At 36.1% G+C, this 16,611-nt stretch overlaps 1 protein-coding gene and 1 long non-coding RNA gene across 2 annotated transcripts; one reads left to right on the top strand and one right to left on the bottom strand.

Moving 5' to 3' along the window:
• Positions 1 to 6,964: 6,964 nt before the first annotated feature.
• On the top strand, positions 6,965 to 8,295 carry LOC112164216. The gene is made up of 3 exons (XR_005810960.1): positions 6,965 to 7,016; positions 7,115 to 7,860; positions 7,972 to 8,295. It is a non-coding gene; the product is annotated as an uncharacterized LOC112164216 (long non-coding RNA).
• Positions 8,296 to 11,334: 3,039 nt separating this feature from the next.
• Positions 11,335 to 13,909, bottom strand: LOC112167284 (peroxidase 20). Its single transcript, XM_024304297.2, has 4 exons — positions 13,623 to 13,909; positions 13,230 to 13,421; positions 11,989 to 12,154; positions 11,335 to 11,922 (listed from the first exon to the last, which is right to left on the bottom strand). The coding sequence occupies exons 1-4, from the start codon at positions 13,842 to 13,844 to the stop codon at positions 11,492 to 11,494; spliced, it is 1,011 nt and encodes a 336-aa protein (XP_024160065.1). The 5' UTR covers positions 13,845 to 13,909; the 3' UTR covers positions 11,335 to 11,491.
• Positions 13,910 to 16,611: the final 2,702 nt, after the last annotated feature.

Below are 16,611 nucleotides of genomic sequence, written 5' to 3'. Positions count from 1 at the left end.
TTTGCTTTGTTGACGACTTGAAGACGACGGATGATCAAGGGCTGTAGAGGCTTGAACTTGATCAGATTTGAACCACGAGCGGTGTCACGTGGCGAGTATGGCTTTTGATGGTGGATGAATCAGCACATGTGTTTGGTGCTTGTTGATCCTCCGCGTGTTTGACGACTTCCGAGCTTGTAGGTGATTTCCCTTGCTTGTCTGAAGTCGGTGAGGTGAAGAGACCGGCTATTTGGCAGCTTGATGGTTCTTCATGAGCTTGAGAGACTTCTGAGCTTTGGAGAGGTTTCTTCCGTCTGCTTGCGTCCCTCTGTCTGTCGTCGTCCTCGATGGTGTACTTGGCTCAAGGGCGATTGACGCTTGATCTTGAGTCGTATGATGGCCACGAGGGTTGACACGTGACGAGTGCTTTGACTTGAGGTTGGTGATGAACCGGCTATTTGGCAGCTTGAAGGCTCTTCACGCACTTGAAGACTTATGAACTTTGGGAGTGATTTTTCTCTCCGGCCGAAGTCCTTCTCTTGATTTGAGAGAGGGTATTTATAGTGTCGATGTCTCTCTCAATTTGGAATGCCTTGATGACACGTAATTAATTGTATTTTCCTTAATTACGTAATCAAATTAATCAGCGTTAATTAACTGATTTAATCACGATCATTAAGGAATTAGCCAATCAATTTAATGGCTGATTTTAGTCACATTTTCCTTAATAACATAATCAAATCAATCAGCATTAATTGGCTGATTTAATCACGACTATTTAAGGAATCAGCAAATTAATTTGATGACTGATTGTCGTCTTGATTATAAATTGATATCTAATCAGCAGACAAGATTTAATTCTTTGATTTGACTTGGAATCAATTTATTTAATTTGATTGATCCGCTTTAATATCAATTGATTTAGCCGGAGCAAATTCATTTATTGCCGTCGGGCCTTTCATGTGTCGCCAAGTGTCATTCTCTGAGTCTGTGTGATTTTGCTGACTCACAAGCCACGTGGACATTTTGTGGGACCCGCATGCCGACTAAATTTGTTCAGTCATAATTTTGAGTGTTGACCGAATTATTTAATGAATTTTATTTTCATTAAATTTTTGGTGTCTACAAAAATATTTCTCATGAGGGTGATGGTGCAGAGATCCAGAGATTGAAGGGCAAGATTGAGGAGTTAAAGGGTGAGATTGAGAAATTTAATGACGAGAAGGAGGAAAATAATGAGAAACTTCAATGTAGAATGAAGAAGACGCAGCAAATGGTGAATCAATTTCAGACCGGGTTCTCTAAAGTTTTCGAAACCCTGGCAGAGTTTTCACTCAAAGCTACAGAAATCTACACTGAGCTTATCAACTGCCTGCGCATGTCAATTTCAGACAGTGTGTGCCTTTTCTTTTGTGTTGGTTTTTTTCATTATTTTTGTTAGTTATAATTAATGTGTTATTTTTTTTATTAAAAAAATGATTAATTGAAGAGTATTCTTTTCTTTTTAAATTTTGTTTTCGAGATTCTGCAAAACAACTATAATCAAGCAACAAGCTGATGCACTTTGAATGAGCATGAACGTGTAGATACCCGACACGCTAAATTTTCCACTATAATGTTACACCTGTGCTACATCTGGATATTTTCGGATAAACTTAGCCAACGAAAAACAAAAAAAGGATAATCAACAATATTCAATTGTTAATTGAACTGCCCAGCGTACATTTATCTTTAGGGCAATTTTGCAAAAGCTAGTCTAGATGATTTCGTTCGAGGGTTATTCCTTTGCACTTTTTCAGCCAAAAAAACCCTAAACACACCCCTAATCACTTAATACATATTCCTATTATTTTATATTTCAAATTAAATTTTGTAAGTAGGTTAAATGACCAAAATAGGCATCTGTGCATTAGAAGATAAAAAAAATAGTCTTATTTTCCTTATATTATTCTATTTATGTATAAATAGTTAGATAAACACAATAAATTTCTATACATGACCTCCTAATTTAATACAAGAATAAGGTTAGAAACTATTTAATTTTTTTTTTAATCAAAAGAGGTCAACCCGATTTAATAATTCAGCAAGCAGTATCAAACGACACACCCCAATTGAGTCGTCAATAAAAAGTCGTCCTTTAGGACTTACAAAGAACCTATCTTAGCAAATAGAGAACTCCACAATCCAGAGTACACCTAGCTTTTAAGAAATCCATGCACCATTATTCTAACAAAACCTAACTCCTCAGCAACTGTTTAAATAAAATTTCAACCGAGCAGTAGGTTTTGCGACCCAAAACTAAGATTAAAAAGTACTAGTAGAGGAGGATGCCATGGCACCCTCAATATCAGCTCCACCTTTGGGACCTTCTTCCATCTACTCTGAGGCCACGTCCTCAAAGCACGACACCCCAGTTGCTACAGTTGGTGATAAAACACCCTCGCCTACCTCACGTAGTTTCCATTTCCTAAGCTTCTTACCTTGCAACTCCTTATCAAGAATTCTATCACACTTGGGCTTATTCTTACTCCCTTTAGGGTGCCTCAATTTCCTTTTCCGGGGAGATACCACCAGCTTACCATGTTTGTGTTGGAGCACCAACTACATTCCATCATCTACCTGAAGCAGGGGAGCAAAGGGGGTAACATATTGTTTTCGACCCTGCCTAGAATGTCCATTGCCTTCCTCCTAGTCCCAAGTAAAGGCTGCACTTGAGAAATTTGCACTACCATCACATTATTGCCACCATGCGGACGCAAAGGCTGAGTAGCCGCCAACGATGGCATCTCTTCAGGGACAGCTCTAAACCCTGCACTCTTATTCACATCCCAATTCTTTAGAAAGTCAGCCATATTACAACCAGCAAAAGCTTTCTCAACCTGGCTTGAGGCTCCCATATTGTTGGAAGGCATTGATGCATGGCTTCCACCATATCCGATATGACCCCATCACCCACCAAAGTCAGCGCCGTTCTCACCATTCCCTTACTACCACTCGGAATTTCTCCCTCGCTGTCATCCCTAGTGACTTGCCCATATGAGATTAAAGAGAGCCCAGCCATAGCCACCGCCGATGCTTGCGCAAGAATCTCTTCTCTTTCCTTCACCAGCAATGAGTCACAACCTGCAGCATCATGCAGAAAAAACCCACAGTTCCTGTAAAATCCCTTTATCTTCTCATACACCAGTGTCATTTTCGGCACCACCACCAGCGAAAATTCAAACACCATCCACACCCAAATCCTAGAACGCACATCAAGGACGAGTCAAATGCGTTGCTCTTCCTCCTTTCGTTTAAGGGCTGACTGATCAAAACAGATTACTTGACCCAGGGATGACCCAACCAATCCTAGCGCAGTCTTGTTATGGAGAACCAGTGGAAGGCCCTTGACCACAACCTAGGTCTCTAACAGATTGAGAGGGACTTCCGCCACTGGCCCTACACCACCATACACACCCAACACCAACATGGTGTTCCGGTAGAACCACGGTCCTCCATGCAATATCTTATTGCGATCAGCTTCACGATCAAACTGGAAGACAAACAAATCTCCTGCATCTTGAATTGTTAACCCTGATCGCATCCTCCAGATGCTAGCAATTGTGCCCTTAAAACCGAGAAACATAGTTTTGGGACCTAGCAAACGCCCTACCATGTACCAACGATATGCCTTTAGGGCCTCAAGCCCTGCAGATCCCAATGACACTCGTGCAGAGTTGGATGCCAATGCCGTTGAGCCATTCCTCGAGATAGCCATGGGGACAGAAAATATAGAAATTTTATCGAGGAAGAAAACCATGAGAAACCCTAGCAGAGAGACGGCTAGGTCAAAATAGTTCATTTTCATTGAGATGTAAAAGGTTGCTAAATGGACCAAGAATCCAATGCAACATGTGCCTTATTGTTTGTTATTATTATATATAGAAACTATTTAATTTAATTTTTCCTTAAATGAATTGTAATTAAGTGAGGTTAGAAACCATAATATTTAGAATTTCAAAATCAATGGCATTAAATGTTTTTAAAACGGATCGCTTTACTTCCATTTTTTAGTTAATTTCCTTTTCTTTTTTTTATAAGAGATACGATTAATCCATTTATTTTATAATATAAAACATCAATGAAAAAACTTTGTAATTGTTAATTTGTTTGGCCCCTCTAATGACAATTTTGTAGTTCTGCCATTGTGGAGAAACTACTGATATAGTTTTGGTTAAATGTTCAACTTAAAATTTTATACTTAATCAACATGGTGTTTAATTGGTGGATGAGAACTCAAATAATACAAAACCTATTTATATGCATCTATTTAAAAGGAACAATAATAAATCTTTATGGATTTCTCAATAAGTAACACAAGTAATCAATATGGTTATTTACAAAACATCAATTAAATATACTAGAATATAATAATCATATTAAATAGTAGCCTTAATATAGTTAAATAATAGGATATTTCGTGATTTTTGAGATTAAAGATATTTTAGGTACTTTGGGTTGTGTATATAGTAAAATATTAGAATGAGAAATTAAATGGGTGGTGTATTCAGTATGGAGTGTGTATTAAGTAATTTGGGGTGTGTATTTAAAATTTCTCGTGACAATAACGGTTGGAAATGAAGGGGGGTGTATTGTATATGGAATTACTGGCACTTTTAAAGAAATCCATGGAATTTAAAAGTCTGGGTGTATTCAATAGAGACTTTTAACAGTCCATAAAAGTCTGGGTGTATTCAATTAGGATTTTAAAAAATCTTTATGAATTCCACCAAAGTCTAGGGGTATTCAATTAGGACTTTTAAAAATGAATAGAAGTTTAGGGGTATTTAAAATATCATTCATACATACGGAATTAGAAAATCATGGAAAATCATGGACTTTGTAGTGTTAAGTATAAATACCAAATTCCAATATTTTTCCAACCACCAGAGCAAAGATTTTGAGCGTGGAAAAGTCTGTCAAAGTTCTTCTCTCTGCGCATTCAAGGTTGGTCCTCCATCATCTCTCTTTCATGATTTCTTTTTTCTTTTCTCTATTATTTTGTGATATCAACCTCTAATACCTAACATGTTCATTGTTGTTGTTGAATTTGATTTTTTTTTTTTTTCAATTGTGATGCTTGGAACCCTAATATTATCATCAACTCCTAAAACAAAGCCAAATAATGTATATGCCTAATGCTTTTACGGTTCGATCATAGTCCTGCATACTATTGCGGTTATTGCTATTGTCGTCGCTTGTTTGCTGCGTATGTTTCTTCTTCTTTGTTTTCTCGCTAGGTTTTCTGTTTCTTTTGTATTTGTTGTTGTCCTATATGGCATGGTTCTCTTTTTTTTGCTACTGCTTTGCCCTTGTGGCTCTTAAGTTCGGGTAGATTAGCCAAACGGTGGGTGGTTTTTTTTTTTTTTCCTTCATGCCAGAACTTCTTTTCTATACCTAATAGTGTGTGTGATTTTACCCTGCATTGAGATGGGACTTATGTTGACAATCTCATGTCAACTTTCTTAAAATGATAGTAATGTCAGAGGTGCAATTTGGTTCAAGCTTTGGGTGAATCTATACAGAGTTATTAATTTTCATTCAAATTTTGCTTTAACCCTTCAATTTGAAGCCAATGTTGGCCACCACTAAAGTCGGCAATGGCTGATAAAATTATGTCAGGTTATTTATTTTCTTTTTCTAAAATTTTAGTGTTCTTTTTTATGCTTTGAGAATATTATGTGTATGTTGAGCAGAGCTTTAATGTTAGAAATTTTACTTTGGGATTACAGAGTAGTAGGTTGAGTAAATAGGATCACTGAATCTTCAAAGAGTTAATTCAGCTAAGTTTGTAGTCAGCTGAGAGATAGGAATATTGTTCTGGAGTTTTGATTCATGTTGGTTGGGCAAATTGCCATGATGACAGTTTTCTGGTACCTTGATTCAGTTTTGTCATCTTTATGGACCTCAATTTCTTTAGGATTCAGATTCTTTTTATTTTCTCCTTCAAATTCCCATGGAAACAGATCGTGATCAAGTTTTGGGGTTATGAGAGTCTGATTTGTGCAATTTATGAGTACTGTTTATAATCATATTGTATGGCATGCTATAAAAAACAAACAAGTGTGGATCAAAATGTAATTGAATGAATTATGAAACAAAGAAAAATTAATCAAAGAGAAGTTGGCTAGGTAATAATCAATATGAACAATGTATCAAAATTTGCTATTTTTGTCTCTGCACCCAATTGTCTGAGTTGGTTCCTTTTGTATGCTTAATGCATGTTTAAAGAAAAGAAGAAAAAAAAAAAAACCTTGCATACGTTTTGAAGTAATGCTTCTTACCAGAATGATTCCTTATCCCTAGTAGCCAAAATCATTGCTCTTAATATGAATAGATTCAAGCTGATGAAGGATACCAGCAACTCTTCTTTACTTTATTATTTGTTGTGTCAGAAAGCAATTTAGGAGAGTATGAAAACAGGATATTGGTGCATGTTTATATTGATATACACACCTGATAGTTGTGCGTCTTGATAACAGAAGGGTTGTCATTTGGGGTCTAATATCTTTCTTGTTTCTTTGTGGAGCCATGTACCTTGGACTTCTAATTTTTTTTTTTCCAGTCTATACTTCCCTTATGTTTATATTGTTCTGAATTATAATGTTTTGATTGATAAAAGTTGCATGTATGATTACTTTTACGCAATCGTATAGATGGGAGATTCACAAGGGAATGGTAAAAGAAAAGATTACAAAACTTGGAATGCTGAAGAGAGCAATGTTTTGCTTCAACTTATGGTTGAAGGCGCCAAACTTGGATTGCGTGATATTAATGGTGTGATAAGCAAACAAACAGTAGAGGCGAAGCTACTTCCTAAACTGAAGGAAAAACTTGGTTGTGAAATAAGTTTTAGTCATTACCAAAGTAGAGTGAAATGGTTTAAGAAACAATACACCAATTACTCTCAACTTATGTGTCATAGTTCTGGATTTGGGTGGGATCAGATCACAAAGAGATTCACTGCTGATGATGAAGTATGGGCAGATTATTTGAAGGTGAGCTTATTGCTTTTTCATTTTATTCTAATTTAGATTTATAGTTATTTCAAATGGTTATCATCATATTGACATGTGTATTTTTTTTTCCCTACTAGTCACATCCAACGCATGGGCACTTTCGGTCAGAAACTTTTCCAGACTATGAGGACTTGAAAATTGCAGTTGGAAATGGAACTGCAACTGGAATGGGCTCAATCAGTTTAGGTGATGATACAGATGCCTCTACATTTGGAGCGGAAGAAAACGGACCTTGGGGAATTGATGGATTAGTTTTTGATCGAAATACTAACATGTTCGTGCAAAGTGAAAATGAGTCATCACACCAAGAAAACTCGCCATCTCTTTCACAACAACCCTTCCAAGGTACCAATGTAGATGCTCCACCACATAGCAGGACTCAAGGAAAACGGAGTAGGACTGACTATGAAAATAATAGCGGCTCAAAGGGGGCAACTAGTCAGGCTGAGGTTTTAGAAAACTTATCAAGTGGCATTGGTAAAATTGTCACAAGTTTTGATAAAATTTGTGGCTTAATGGAGAAGAGAGAATCAAGAGAGAGTGATCTTTTGGATGCTATGAACGAGACCCCAGGATTAACTGATGAGGCTTGCTTTATGGCTCTTGATTTGCTTAATACTAAAGCAAAGCAAGATTTCTTCTTGAAGATGACTCCTGAACAACGACATAATTGGATCACCTATAAACAAATGCAATAGGTGTGGGTCAATCTCCACTAGCGACACCTAATAAGCAATAGGCTATGTTCTATTATTAATTTTAAGTTATGGAGTTTGATTTTATTTTGTTTGAATTGCAGCTTGTTTTGAATGATTTTAAACTGGTATGTTATGAATTACAATTTGATTTTTTGTTTGAATATTTATGATTTTTGATTTGCTTTTGAATGAATGTTAATATGAATAGTGATATATTTTTTTATAAATATGTTTAGGTGCTTTCTCTATTAGCAATGTCTGAAATGGACATGTATGGAGCTGATGAAGAGGAAGAGCAGTTTTACGAGGCTGTTAAGATATTATTAATGGCAATACAAGCAGTGATTTATGTGTTATACGAACTTGTGTTCAGCATACGTGGTGAACATATTAGACGTCCGCTGACTCGTCGACCAGTGACATCAAGTGGATACATATATATGCACAACATATTGGACAGAGACCCTCAAATCTTTAGAGATGTGTATAGAATGTATCCTGACGTGTTTCGAAAATTATGTAGCATCCTAAAAGCGAAAACACCTTTACGGGATACAAGACACATTTGTGTTGAAGAAATGCTTGCAACCTTTTTACTAGTTGTCGGCCAAAATAATCGACACAGTGAAGCTCGGCTGATATTTGAGCGATCTCATTTTGCTGTTAGCAGAAGTTTCAACAAAGTCTTGAAGGCCTTGAATACAATAGCACCACAGTTTATGGCTAAACCTGAATCCATACCACCTAACATAAGAGAAAGTACAAGATTCTATCCTTACTTTAAGGTAAGCAATGCAACTTTTATGGATGGTTAATTATTTATTTCATTGTACAGTAATGAAGATATTATTTCATTTTTTCTTTTCAGCTATTGATATCTTTTTTCATTATTTTAGGATTGTGTCGGAGCTATAGATGGCACGCATATTCCTGCAACGGTAGTTGGACGTGAGGTAAGCAGATATCGAAATCGCCATGGGAAGATATCACAAAATGTATTAGCAGCTTGTAACTTTGATTTACAGTTCATATATGTGATTAGTGGATGGGAGGGTTCCGCTCATGATTCAAAAGTGTTGAATGATGCGATTTCTAGACGAAATGGACTCAAAGTGCCACCAGGTATAGTTTTACGTGCATAAAAAAATTCAGAGTACTTATTACAATTTATGTCATATAACATATATATAACATACTAATTGCACATGTTTTTTATTATTAGGTAAATATTACTTAGGGGACTGCGGATTCCCAAATCGACGTCGGTTCCTAGCTCCATTTCGAGGTACTCGATATCACCTCAAAGATTTTGGTGGTGAAGGAAATCATCATGTCAATGCAATTGAGTTATTCAATCTTCGCCATGCTTCCTTGAGGAACGTAATTGAGAGAATATTTGGAATATTTAAGTCGCGTTTCACAATCTTCAAATCAGCACCACCATTTTTATATAAGACACAAGCAGAACTAGTTTTGGCTTGTGCAGGACTGCACAATTTCTTCGACAGGAATGTCGTTCAGATGAATTTCCTCCTGAACCAGAAGAAGATCCGATAGACAATCACGAAGATAATTTTGAATGGGATGATTTTCAAACCCAAGATCAGCAAAGAGAGAATGCTAATGAATGGAGAATGAGTATTGCTACTCATATGTGGACAGATGCCCAACCAAATGCCAACAATGAAAACAATGACAATCAAGAAAGTGAAAATGAGGGAGAAGAATAAATCATATCATTATTTCAAAGACGTCTGCTTATTTGGCATGAAACTTCATCAATGTGTTTTTTTTTTCCTTCTCTTTTTGGATATCTTTTGGTTTGGTTGATTATATTTGGAGGCTTTTCCTTTATTTTCTTATATGTTTGTTTCATGACATTATTTGAGCTTCTCTGATTCCTACGCTAATGGTCATTAGTTAACATAGCTATGGCATCGTATTTTATTCTCTGACTAATAAACTAGCTTGGTTTTTCTTTTTTATAAGTATTGTGAAATCTACATAAGTCATTTATATAAAGTCTGTCGATTTTTACAAATCAGTAAAAATCTGTGCTAAAAATCAATAAAAGTCAATGGTTTTTAAAAAATCAATAAAAGTCTATGAACTTTTTATAGAATCCATGGACTTTTGAAAAAGTCTATCATTTAAAAAAACTCCACACAAATCCAAATACAATACACCCCCCGAAATATCTCACATTAAAAAAGTAACAAATAAAAATATAACTTATAAGTTTGTGCCTTACACCCAATTGTATCAAGACCTTTTATGATTAAAACTCAACACCTAATGGATTGTTAAGTTGGGATACTATTGGCCACGCTTATCACTGTTTAACATAATATCAGAGTTGGTCCCTCTCCAATCATGTATCCAATTCATGGATCTGATTTGGTTCATTAAATTGGCCATCGGAAAAATTCCGATTGGATTATTACCAAGTGTTTGATGTGATTGGCTAAGTCTTCAATGTGGAACTTGTACCTCAATTTCTAACGTGGGAATTGGATTTGTTAATTGATTATTGCACATGCAAACCTAGAGATAGGTTACATGAGAGGGCATATCTCTCCAATATCCCACATTAGAAAAGTGACAAATAAAAATAAGTTGATGGCTCATACCCAATTGTATCGAGGCATTTTGTGATTAAAACCCAAAACTAATGGGTGATTAAGTTGGGACAATATCGGTATAATGGTGGGTCACGAGCCACGCTTGTCGCTATTTAACAGTAACAAGACGCTTAGCGACATAAGGCATGTGATATAAACTGCTAATCGAACCATGACTATACCAAGCAAAAACACATTATTTACATTCATTCAAATCTTATTTTAATAATAAAAAAAAGAGTTTCCTATTACTCAATCCAGATAACAGAAGAATTGGTCAACTCGAGGTGAAATCCCCTCAAGGCAGATCTAGGTAAGGTAGAATCATGTTCAATGTTAGGAAACAGGCTGAGAGAGAGGCGGCCCAATCTATTCAGAAAATTTTGAAAAGGTCAGATCACCTCGAGATGAAATTCCTTCAAGGTGTATCTAGGTAAGGCAAAATCGATCAGTTCGGCCGAATCCGTAGTAAGCAGGAAGTGGTCCCCGCGTTGTCTTGAGAGTGGCGTAATGGATCCACTAACGCATGACTTGCGAACATTGCACACCACAACGGGCACTAATCGAGATAATTGCTCAGGCTCACCTATAAATACTTAGTAAGGTGAACAATCAAGTGAAGCAATTAATCTCAATTACACGTATTGCACTAACTTAGGCATTTGAGTAATTTTTGCAGGTACCCCCTATCCAACTTGATTTGCCAATACTGATCCAAATCCCGAGAACGTAAAGACAACCTCTTGAACCATAAACCTTCACTCTCACTCTAGTCAGTCAAGTAGGTGAGGAGATATTCTACCGAATATTTCCGCACTAAAATTAACTAAGCATTGGACAGAGAGAGCTGGTTACATTACAAAATGGTGAGAGGGGAAGGAGAAGATTGTTATGCAAATATTTGGACAAGGGTTAGCATTTAGTTTATATTTACGTTAGAAAATGATGATGTAGAAATTTAAAAACATGCAATTTTGGACATAAAACATAATATGAGAATTGAAAACTACATAACACATATATAGGATCCCGCTTCATAAAGTTTCTTCTGCAAATGCTCTGCAATTACCATACAGAATTACAGATATAGATAACTCATAAGCTGAACTCTGAGTTCCATACATGTACTACCTAGCTAGGTGTTGACAAACCTACAACTCTTCCTGATTTCTCCTTGATTTCCAGTGATTGGATTGATGTTTCCCATCTTCACCATAGAGTTTGCAAATGAAGCAAAGAAAAGTTTCTCATCAGTGGCATAAGCCCACACCTGCTTTAGGATCTCCCCTTCATGATCTTGTGTGACCAATACAGTATCAGAACCCAGCAAACCTTTTCCTTGGAGTAGGTTAACATAATAATGATTGTCAAATCTGGCTGGAGTCATAAAATCAAGAGGTGCTAAATCATTGTTCCTCCCTGATTTGGGGCATATGGACTGTAAGATTCTTCGGAAGGAAGTATACCTCCTGTACTTATCGTATATTTCGTACTGTCCTTTGAAGTTCACATCATACACCCTCTGCCTGAAGCTTAAACATCTTGCCTTTCCAATTGTGTGGCTACCTGTTCATAAATCCTTATGAGTTCAAGCATTTGATAATCAAATTATTTCACTGAAGAATATATTACCTGACAAGGCAACCAAGTCTTCTATATCAAGTCCTTGTTGTTTGAAATTGGAAATGAGAGTTTCTAGAGAGTTATTTGGAGCAGGGATGAACTGGTTGGCACCACTGAAGCTTGCTTGCAGGGAGTCTCTCCTGCCTAGCCACACATCCCAGCTAGGCCCTCCCCTCTTTTCAAGAAAGAAAAGAAGTGCAATTAGTAAAATAGTAATGTTACATGTGCATCTATCATATCATCTTGCCACACATCCCAGCTAGGCCATCCTCTCTTTTCAAGAAAGAAAAGAAGTTCAATTAGTAAATTAGTATTGTTACATGCATCTACGTACCATATCATCTGATGGGAAATTCTAGTGTAGTGGTGGGTATCTCATACCCACATTTACAAAAGTGAGAACAAATTTTGTTGTCAAAGTTGTAATTTGAGTCCTACTTTGTGTAATCTTAGTTCTAATAATGGTAATTACACATCTTACGACATTTTACAAGTTTTTGAACAAATTCGTTGTCAATGTTGTAATCTTAGTTCTAATAATGGTAATTACACTTCTTACGACATTTTTACAAGTTTTTGAACAAATTCGTTGTCAATGTTATAATTTTTGTTTAACTATATGTAAATAGTATAAATGAATATGGTAATTTTTGTTCTCAATGTTGTAATTTTGGTTCAAATACTTGTAAATTTTTGTTCAAATAGTTGTAAATGAGGGTATCTCATACCCACCAGTACACTAGCTTGTCTCGGGAAATTCTAGTGTAGTGGTGGGTATCTCATACCCACATTTACAAAAGTGAGAACAAATTTTGTTGCCAAAGTTGTAATTTGAGTCCTATTTTGTATAATCTTAGTTCTAATAATGGTAATTACACATCTTACGACATTTTACAAGTTTTTGAACAAATTCGTTGTCAATGTTGTAATCTTAGTTCTAATAATGGTAATTACACCTCTTACGACATTTTTACAAGCTTTTAAACAAATTCGTTGTCAATGTTGTAATTTTTGTTTAACTATATGTAAATAGTGTAAATGAATATGGTAACTTTTGTTCTCAATGTTGTGATTTTGGTTCAAATACTTGTAAATTTTTATTCAAATAGTTGTAAATGAGGGTATCTCATACTCACCAGTACACTAGCTTGTCTCAAAACACATACCCTAAAATAGTAATGTAAGTTGTTGCAAGTGACATATTTGTGTGCGTCTGTGTGCGTGTGAGAGAGAGAGAGAGAGAGACGTACCGATGCAACAGAATCACGAGCAGCCAATGCTAGAATATCAGCACATGATACTGTTCTTGGACAAGCCTCTTCCAGGATGTATTTGATCTGATCGATAACCTCAAATCCTCGTAAAGAATTTAGGTTGGGGCCTGCTTGCTTTTCACTGGTAATGCCTCCAAAACTATCTAAAAGAACAGATGCATCGCAACCCTGAAGATTCACACAAGAAATGAAGAAACCGAAATTAACAAGAAAACAAAATCAATTTAAAGATGCATTATGGTTATTTCTTATATAAAGATCCACAAATATAATCTAGCTGTTGGAGAACCAACTTAGCGTTGAAAAATATTAACTGTCACTATTTCTCCTTGAAAGATTTTGTCCTCCAGAGAGAGAGAGAGAGAGTACCATGACAAAACAATCATGAAAATGCAAGCGAAGGAGAGAAGCAGCCATTCGAGGATCTTTAAAAACTGCAACTTCAACATTGTGCTTCACAATCTCTTCCAACAAAGGGCACTTTTCTTTGTAATAGTCAAGAACAAGAGGTCCATCATCATCACTTAAAGATTCAGTGCCATGAAAGACCATTGCTACCAAAATCAAGAATATCCTCCCCTTCTGCTCCATGATAGAAAATGAAGTGTTGCATGAAAAAAGGAAATAACGTACTGATCAGCTTATCTGGGATATGAATGTTGTCTATAAGTAAACTAGCTATTTATCATAGTAATGTATGTCATAGAGTAACGTTTTGTTAATTGTGCTCTCTTTAAAGTGCTTCTTTTCATGTTTTCAAACCTACTTAACATAAAGACATTGCTTTTTTTTTTCTTTTTTCTTTTAGTAATAATTTGATCAAAGTTGATGCAACAACTCCTATCCAACTGCCCCTTAAAAATTATTTGCAACTTTAATCTTTAGCTAAAGGTAACTTCCAGCCACCAGAAAGTATCTTTACCCTTGTCCCTTTCTTCTCCATGATCACGGTAACCTACTTCATCTAATTTCCATACAGCATATTGCATTCTCGAGGACGAACTGGTGTAGTGGTGTGTAAATACAACACCGCCAATGCTGATATTGCTTTAGATGGATATGGAGCCACGGATGTCAGCAAGACCTCTTCAACGATCCCAAAAGACAAAGGATCCAGACTGACTCTGCTAGAGCAAGTTACATGCCCACCAGCCCGAATGCGACCAACTCCAACAAGTGGGCGTAGTAATTCTTTTAGCCCACTCAATTTGAATACGAAATGGTGACAATTTGTTTGTCGAGAGAAATTATTCAAGTAGTTAAAATTAATGCTACTATGAGTCTAAAAAATTAAAAGTAGTTTTGATGTTAACATTTCTCATACATCAACTATTTTTACTACTTGAAGGACTCGTGTTACCACTTTGAGGACTAATATTACTATTTTGAGGACTCACACGGTAAACTAAGAAAATTTACCACTTTAAGGACTCATGTTACCACTTTGAGGACTAATATTACTATTTTGAGGACTCATGTGGTAACTAAGAAAATTTACCACTTTAATGACTCATGTTACCACTTTGAGGACTAATATTACTATTTTGAGGACTCATTTTACCACTTTTAAGGCAATTGTATGCATGTCATACATTGAGACAAGCTAGTGTACTGGTGGGTATAAGATACCCTCATTTACAACTATTTGAACAAAAATTTACAAGTATTTGAACCAAAATTACAACATTGAGAACAAAAGTTACCATATTCATTTACACTATTTACATATAGTTAAACAAAAATTACAACATTGACAACGAATTTATTCAAAAGCTTGTAAAAATATCGTAAGAGGTGTAATTACCATAATTAGAACCAAGATTACAACATTGACAACGAATTTGTTCAAAAACTTGTAAAATGTAGTAAGATGTGTAATTACCATTATTAGAACTAAGATTACACAAAGTATGACTCAAATTACAACTTTGACAACAAAATTTGTTCTCACTTTTGTAAATGTGGGTATGAGATACCCACCACTACACTAGAATTTCCCTTGAAAGAGACTCCATTTGCTCTCTCTGAACACATCAAAATTGATTGTGTTTCATTATGTTTTTGTCTCTGGTTAAATGATTGGCAAGTATTGTGAATCCTTCACTTCAGCTCAGTGATGTTATTAAAGGCTAAATATCCAAAGCTTGTTATTTTCAGTCTCATTAAGGAATCTGGAAACCAATTCAGTTTCGTTCAATTTCTGACCAGCTGAAATGTTTTGAGCATAACTCCTTCAATTTTCATCCTTTTTACTTGTTTTGAGATGTATTCAGTACACCTTGAACTTAATTTCTGAAAATTTTTAGCTTGATTGGTCAATGTATACTATGTCTAAACCATCAGACTGTCCAGGTCCAAAATAATCCAGCTTTGTCATCTTTCACTTCCATTTAGTTAATGACACTTGCTTATTTCTGGATTAGGGCCTCCTATAACTCAAAGGAGATCAGTGGATGATGGCGTTGCATCGATTATTCACCCAACATCGCTTAGCTTTGGATTCCAGGTAGGGGGACTCGTCCTAGTTAGTGATTTTCTATACTGTTTTATAGTTTGAAAATTAGTTTTCTATGATTATTCTTATTTGAGATAATGAGGGTGACCTGAGAGTGAGAGGAGCATAGCGACTTCCTTGGGCTTCGATCCCCTAAACCTCCGGAGGGGCTGTATGGACGGTAGAGTGTCTGACATCCTTTGAGGTGCGGCACTGCTTCTAGGTGATATGGCGTAAGTGGACACTCTCACTACGCCTTGTTAGTTTAAACGATAGTAATCGTGGTAAGGGTGTAGTTGGCTTTATGATCAGTCAGCAGGTTTGTTAATCGGATATCCGAACATTTGAGTTTACAGAAAATGTTTCCAATGTGGATTTTATCTATATATGTAGTTTTTACTTACTCGCCGGCACCTATGTTTATATATTACAACTGCTTTCAAACCTAGCTAGGGTTGAGCCATATTGGGCTAGCGAGGACAATTGCTCATCCCTACAATAGTTGTGTGATTGCAGGTACTGTGCACGAAGACGGGACAGCTAGGATTGGCGATGGGTGTGGCATGCTTTCTCTCAATTTCGAATTTGTGTATTGTCGAAAAGTTGTCCCCGTTAACAGGTTTTGGATTGTGGATTCCAAATCCTATTATCTATCTCATGATTCTACCTATTTCATAATTCCTTGTTTTGTAGTAAGTTTGTAACAATTGATCAGAACATCTTCTTCAATTATTTTCTGCTGGTTATGTGTTTGCTATGAAGTTATTGGTTCAGAAATTGCATACTAAGTTCCTTTGGTATTCTACTCAACTTGATTAGCTTATCTCTTTCCAATCTTCTTGAAATCTGTTACTTGTTTGCTCT

Source organism: Rosa chinensis, chromosome 5, assembly GCF_002994745.2.
Source record: "Rosa chinensis cultivar Old Blush chromosome 5, RchiOBHm-V2, whole genome shotgun sequence".
Lineage (NCBI taxonomy): Eukaryota > Viridiplantae > Streptophyta > Magnoliopsida > Rosales > Rosaceae > Rosa > Rosa chinensis.
The sequence above is the reverse complement of the archived record's forward strand: the minus strand, read 5'-3'. Positions and strand labels throughout refer to the sequence as shown.

Coding starts and splice junctions, on each gene's coding strand:
- LOC112167284 (XM_024304297.2), bottom strand. CDS start 13,844: ATGGAGCAGAAGGGGAGGATATTCTTGATTTTGGTAGCAATGGTCTTT. Junction 13,422..13,622: donor TTCATGATTGTTTTGTCATG/GTACTCTCTCTC, acceptor GTGAATCTTCAG/GGTTGCGATGCATCTGTTCT. Junction 12,155..13,229: donor CTCGTGATTCTGTTGCATCG/GTACGTCTCTCT, acceptor TTTCTTGAAAAG/AGGGGAGGGCCTAGCTGGGA.